Raw genomic sequence first — 6,704 nt, 5'->3', positions numbered from 1 at the left:
GAGACAACGAACGTACGAGCATTATATGGAGTCGGATAATTCATATTCTGTCAAAATTCAATCAATGGGTCAAGATTCGGCAATAATTCGAAACGACATGCGTACATATAATTCAATTTGTTGATACGAGTTTGGCACTGAAAATTATCCCACATATATAATAAGCCATAGGGTATTTAAGACTTTTGTTTCAGCTCCTCTCCTCTCTCTCATCTCTGTCGCTCCTTCTTTTTCTCCAACAAAACCATCAAAAACAACCCTTCTGTGGTGGTTTTATCAACTCTTTTGAGGTTTATCTTCGCTTTAATGACGATTTTGGGTTACTGGGTTGGGTTCTAAGATCAATAGTGATGCTCTCCAACGACGAAATCTCCATATTTGTTATCTCCGGCGACGAACTCTTCATCAGAATTAACTTATCTGACGACGAAATCTTCATCAGTGGTCTTTTTGACGACGAAAGCTTCATCACTATTTACAAGAGATTTGAGCAAATCACTCCTACTTTGGGAGCATTTCTTTCTAAAGAAAAAAAACAAACAAAATGGTTGGAATTTAATTCCGAGAAAAACCATCCTTCTTCTGATTTAATCAGATCTTATTCATACTTGTATTTGTCTTACTCCGGTAATCCTTCTATTTCTTTTGTCGGATTTTTCGGTATTGCACTCTTACGGTATGTTCTTGTTATTTTGTATTCTCTTATTTTCGATTTTAAACTCATCGTAACCTTGAAATCCCATTAATGAAAAGGTTTCTTGTTTATCAAAAAAGAAAGAAAAAAAAATTAAGACTTTTAAATGTCATTTTATATATATATATTAAGAGTTACTCCCTCCTTTTCTGGAAAAGAGATGATATAACATTTTCAATTTAGTCTATTTTATTGCTTAGGCATCATAATTACAAAGTACTTATAAGGGTACTGGGTTAAAGATATTTTGTTCCCACATTAACCTCGTTTAGTGCAATGGTAATTTGAGATTTTCATCGGCTAAAAAATTAATCTTTGATTTGATTTCGTTTCTATGTAATCACCTAGGCCGGCAATTTCAGCGGCACGTACGTGCCTGCCGGTCTGGTATTTAACAACAATAGTTATAATGTTGGGTATGCTTCAACAATTCAACTTGATGTGGTGTTTAATTATTAAACATGTGTTTGGCGATGCTTTGGGCCCGAGAAGAAAATGTCCCTTCTATTAAGAGGTTGCAAAGGTCTTGCATTTTCCTCAAAATTCTGCAAAATAAAATGATAATCAGTCACAATATGTATAATAAATCATCAGGGAGGGGGCTATGTTTTGAGAAACAATAATCAGGTGTATTTAGAATTACAGAAATTCCTAATGAATCGTGACAAAAACATGACAAAAACCGCCTCTCTCACATAGCTTAACATGGTGGGGCCCAAAAGAGGACCCCTGCTAGTTCATAGGAGCGTGGGACCCTTTTTTATGTGAGAGAGACGGTTTTTACTGTGTTTTTCTTACGGTTCGTGCAGAAGCACTGTTAGAATTATCGTTGGATTCGAAATGTCAACTTACATCGTGCACGGCTGTTCTCAATAACATCATTTGTTTTTCTGAAACAGTCCTCATCTGACAATGAAAAAGAAGCGAAATTTAACACAATTAAGTTAAGAATATAGTTATTAATTAAGTTAATTCAGCAAAAATGTACTAGTTACAGTTTAGTTACCCTTCTGTTGATGGTCCAAATGACACCTTCAGTACAAGGTGGAGTAGTAAGAGAACCCAAGTATCTGTAATATTTCCCGCCGGCCGTTTTTATGTGTCTTGGATCAACCATTCCTTTGTGAATCTCCTTGTGAGTCTCCATATCGGTGTCGGAAATGTTCTGTATATCCTTCTCCAACTGAGAAGGAAACATTCACGAATGCATTTTTCATAAATAAATTCACGACAAGAATATTAATTCTGCTCAATAACTTGAGCTGATGATCAAAGAACTATACCTCTGTATGAAACGAATTAGGTCCTCCTATTTTGTATAGTACACCTATGACAGCCGTCTTGTTTTGTTCAAGATTTCGATGAACCATATGCAGTTCTAGAGCAAATCTGATCACAGCAAACGCAACTAAGGATTGAGTCGTGGCTAATCATGTCCAGATATTAAGAAATGGGGATTAATAAAATTGATGGACACCTCTTGCCATTGATAGTGTGTTCTGAAGGTGAATGCCAATGGCATTGATCGAGCGCATACTCGGTCCTGTTGATTCTAATGAATCCAGCAGTGCCAATTCCCCATTGGAGCTGCATATATAATAGATCTAAATTATTAGAGATTAAGTATTTTGATTACGGAGATTCAGTTGTACTTGGAGAATTATTAGTTTACCGTAATATCATGTCCTCTATTCTTCAGAGTGGCGTTGGCTGCTTTGTAGCGCTTCTTTATTTTACCTAAATTATGTACAACTTCAACCCTTTCATGCAACAAATCAATTGGAGATTGTAAAGTTCCATTACTACAAGCTCCCCATTCTTCATGAATTTCACCCCATTTGTCAGGCCCTCTTCCACTACCTCTCATATAATCGAACTCCCTCTGATCCTCTACAATTTATGCGCATCAAAATATTTTAGATTGATATGAAAAAACCAAAGAAATTAAAAACACCAACTTATTGTTTGAGTAAGGCGCCTTTCGGGCAATAAGAACTTACCAACTTCTTGAGATGTGATTGTCTTTGCATTGAAAATAAAACGGATACAAGGAGAAACGTAGAAACCAAGCTGGATTTGTTGATAAGGTTCTTCATATTTCAAAGCGAGGGAATTAATTTGTAACAAACTAATTAAGGCTGTTGTTGGACCCTCTTGATGTTAGATGCCTTAATATAGTGATCATATATTTTGATTAAAGAAAATGTCCGAGGAGTCATTTTGAAAGGTTCTTGGCTTCTTGGCCAATTCATTGCTCGCGTCAAAATGGGAACAATATCCGACATTAAAGTTCTCCAAGGAATGTATTGCTCATAGAATTTAGGGGATTTTAATAAAGTGCCACACTTTCAATTTCATGTTTAAGAAAATGTCACCGTTTTTTTTTTGCAGAATTTATTTAATGCCACACATTCGACCTTTTCCATCCAAAAAAAATGTTGCCATCAATTAGTGCATAGGTGGCGGTTATCCAGCTTAGTAAAAGACATCTATACCCTCATATCTGTCACCAACTCACCAAACCCATTCCATTGAATCTTTCATAGACTCTACTGATTTCTCTAACCATGTTGACTAAAGCCCAACTAACTCACACATACAATGACAACTCTCAATTGTTCATACACAGCCATACACATTCGTACCATTCCTTGTTTCTGCACTGATTCGTCATCTTTGCTCACTACTGCAACAACAACTCTACATTGCCCGCGTTTCCCACACATTCGTACCCACCTAAAAGATACCAGCTATCCACAGCCTGTGTTCCCCCTTTACATTGCCTTCTAAACCGAGCCTTAGTCCCTCCAAACACCACCATAGATATAGCAGCAATATACGCTATAGCCTGCCATCGGACCATGGAAATAACACCAGTAGAGGACGACCTCTGTACATCAGTTTTCCGGACACATTTCTGGCTGAATTTTTGGACCAGAATATTACCCAATCGCCAACAAATTCATATCCAAGTACTGTGTTACTGTTAACTCTTAAACCCATCTCAATCTTCTCAAAAACAACCACAAGAAACCATCATTCCAGCAGCATAAACCTTCTTCCATTCAACTGGTTTACGTCTTCAAACTCCACCAATTCTGCCATCATCGACTCCAGCTCAATCCCTATCCTAATCTCCTCCATTAACATCATATCGATGACACAGAACATCACCAGTTCAAGCCATTAAAACATCCATACAAATTCAGTTCATAACCCTGTAAAACAATCCACCAACACCATGCCAACTAGCCACAAGAACCTTAGCAGCATTACACTTCTGTGGACTGAATTCTAGCTCAAAATTCAACCAAAATCAGTCCCAAACTTAACCCAATTCAGACCATTTCTCGAACAGTTTATGTGCCATTACCTGGTGGTGTTGGAAATGAGTATGTTGTGATGTTTTTAGCAGATCTATGCTTCAATCCTACCCCCAAATACAAATCGAAAGAAAATATACAAAACACAACCGATTGAACGTAAGAAAAACAAAATTCACTTCAGACTCATATGAACTCAGCCACCAGAACTCATTGAAAATACCTCTACAAGCAATTTTCAGCAACATCCCTTGTACACAGGCTCAACTAATAGAAACTGAGCTTGAAGATGTGAAGAAAAAGCCATTTAGTCCTTTTATCGAACACCTAATGTGTCATTCTCATCTTGCTGTAGCATTGAACTTTCTATAGCTTCTAAACTCACCGAAACACCTGCAATTCAATTCACAACAAACCCATAGTTCAGAAACTATTCAACAATCATAAATCTCCAAATCCAGTCCCAATTATCAACCAACAACACCATTATCTTCACTGGTTCAATTGGTCTTCAAACTCCATCAACTTTTCAGCATTTCGAACTCATTTCAGCCTGCAAGTCGAGCTATAAAAGCTCTTGATAGACCCTGGCAAATATCCATTGTAGACTCCCCAAAATCAGACACGAAAGCAGCACATTTCCACTTGAATTTCACCATGTAGCTCAATCTCTTCCCCTTTTCTGGTTCAGAACGCCAGCAAATTCACCATGTCCATCTCTATCTCATTCGTACCAATATCTTCCAACCCATTACTGGCAGCTACTCGATCCATGGACTAATGGCGCTGCAATTCAGTGAACACCAATACTAGTGACACAGAGGGAAGAAATTCAGTTAGATGAGAAGAGAGAATATAAACTACTGGAGGATATTACGAGGACAATTAAGTAATACCAACGCGAGAAATTGACCAGGTCAGCGCTAAATGACCAATTATGTAGGCCTTGACGGAAGTTATAACGACAATGACATTTTATAAATTCTAAAAAAAGGTGACACTTTATTAAACCGGAAAACCAAAGTGTGGCATTTTACGATTGCATATAGTTGCCTATTCAAATGTGAGATGGATTTTCTTTTAAAAAAATCCAAATTCCATAAATGGTTTAATATTCCATCTATGGATAAAGCAAAGGGGTTAGCAATAACATGACATAATAACATTGAGTTAGAATTAATTTCATTTAATTTAGATGTGTGTCATTTCAAGCTAATAGTAAATAATAATTGCACTCTATTAACCTGTATATGGTGTTATTGAAGCCGATGATAAAGTTCAACAATGGTCTCATATAGCACAGATTGGGCAACAAGTCAATAAACCTTGGTATCTAACAGGGGATCTAAATGTCATACTAGATCCGAAAGAAAAACAAGGTGGAAATAAAGCAAGCTCAAGTAGCAAATCGCATATTACACAGACAATTGATTCCTAGGGCTTAAAAGATGATGGATACGATGAGGCACCTTTCACGTGGTCAAACAACAAAAAATGAGATGTTAATATTTGCGAAAGAATTGGTAGAGAATTAATCTCTTACCCATGGATTCAGAATTTTCTGGATACAAAGGTAAGTCACCTAACTAGAGCAGGGTCAGATCACACGCCTTTACTCTTTGGTTCAAACCCAGGAAAGCAAAAACTACAAAAACCATTTAGATGTATCAGATCATGGTTAACACATCCAACATTATCCTCGATAGTCATAGCCTCTTGGAAACTTCACTCCCATAATCCCGCCAATAAAGATTTTTCCTCGAACCTTAAGTTACTATCCTCGGACCTGGCTCACTGGAATTCAGACGTATTCAGAAACATGCACAACAATATTAAGTCCTTAAATAATAAAATAGAGATCATACATAGAGCCTAAAATTAAAAATATTAAGTCCTTAAGTCCAATAACATTGAGAAATTAAAAAACCACCAAGCTGAACTAGGAAAATGGTAGAAATCAAAAATGATTTCTACCATCAGCTTTCCAGGGACAAATTTTTCAAGGAATATACTGAATATTCTCATGCCTTTGCGTCCAATAGAAAAAGAATCAATGCAACCAATTCTCTTAGAGAACCATCCGGTCTTTGGCTTTCCGATAGGGACCAAATCAACTTTCTCTTGGTAAATCACTTTACCCAAATAGGCTCATCACAAATCAATAACTATGACATAGATCTATCCAACATCATTAAACCTTGCATCACCGAAGACCAAAATAATTCCCTCATCGAGATCCCATCAAAAGAATAAATCTGGAATACCATGACCAATATGAATCAATGGGGCGCTCTAGGTCCATATGGATTTCAACTAGGATTCTTAAAAGCGAATTGGGATATTCTGGGGCTGGATATTATCTTTTCAGACCAAGAATTTTTTTTCTTTCTAAATCCGGTATTCTTAACTCAGATTTCAACTATTCTTTCATAACCCTTATTCCAAAAATAAGAACTCCTCAAACCACTTGTGATTTCCGACCTATAAGCTTAAGTAATACCATATACAAGATAATATCAAGAATCCTAGATATTAGGTTAAAGCCGATTCTCAACAAACTAATATCTCCCAATCAATCGACCTCTCTTCCTGAGAGATAAATCACAGACAATATTATAATTGCTCATGAGCTTATTCACTCGATGAAAATATCCAAAACAAGGAAAGATATATGGCGATAAAATTAG

The 6,704-nt window shown here is 36.7% G+C and overlaps 1 protein-coding gene across 1 annotated transcript; it reads right to left on the bottom strand.

The window, feature by feature from the left end:
* Window positions 1-1,105: 1,105 nt before the first annotated feature.
* LOC113295349 (alpha carbonic anhydrase 7-like) lies at window positions 1,106-3,838 on the bottom strand. The gene is made up of 9 exons (XM_026543689.1): window positions 3,750-3,838; window positions 3,431-3,615; window positions 2,695-2,784; window positions 2,367-2,584; window positions 2,172-2,281; window positions 1,978-2,083; window positions 1,701-1,877; window positions 1,547-1,600; window positions 1,106-1,239 (listed from the first exon to the last, which is right to left on the bottom strand). The coding sequence occupies exons 1-9, from the start codon at window positions 3,836-3,838 to the stop codon at window positions 1,150-1,152; spliced, it is 1,119 nt and encodes a 372-aa protein (XP_026399474.1). The 3' UTR covers window positions 1,106-1,149.
* Window positions 3,839-6,704: the final 2,866 nt, after the last annotated feature.

The sequence above is a fragment of the Papaver somniferum genome, chromosome 7, assembly GCF_003573695.1.
Source record: "Papaver somniferum cultivar HN1 chromosome 7, ASM357369v1, whole genome shotgun sequence".
NCBI classification, from domain to species: Eukaryota; Viridiplantae; Streptophyta; class Magnoliopsida; order Ranunculales; family Papaveraceae; genus Papaver; species Papaver somniferum.
The sequence above is the reverse complement of the archived record's forward strand: the minus strand, read 5'-3'. Positions and strand labels throughout refer to the sequence as shown.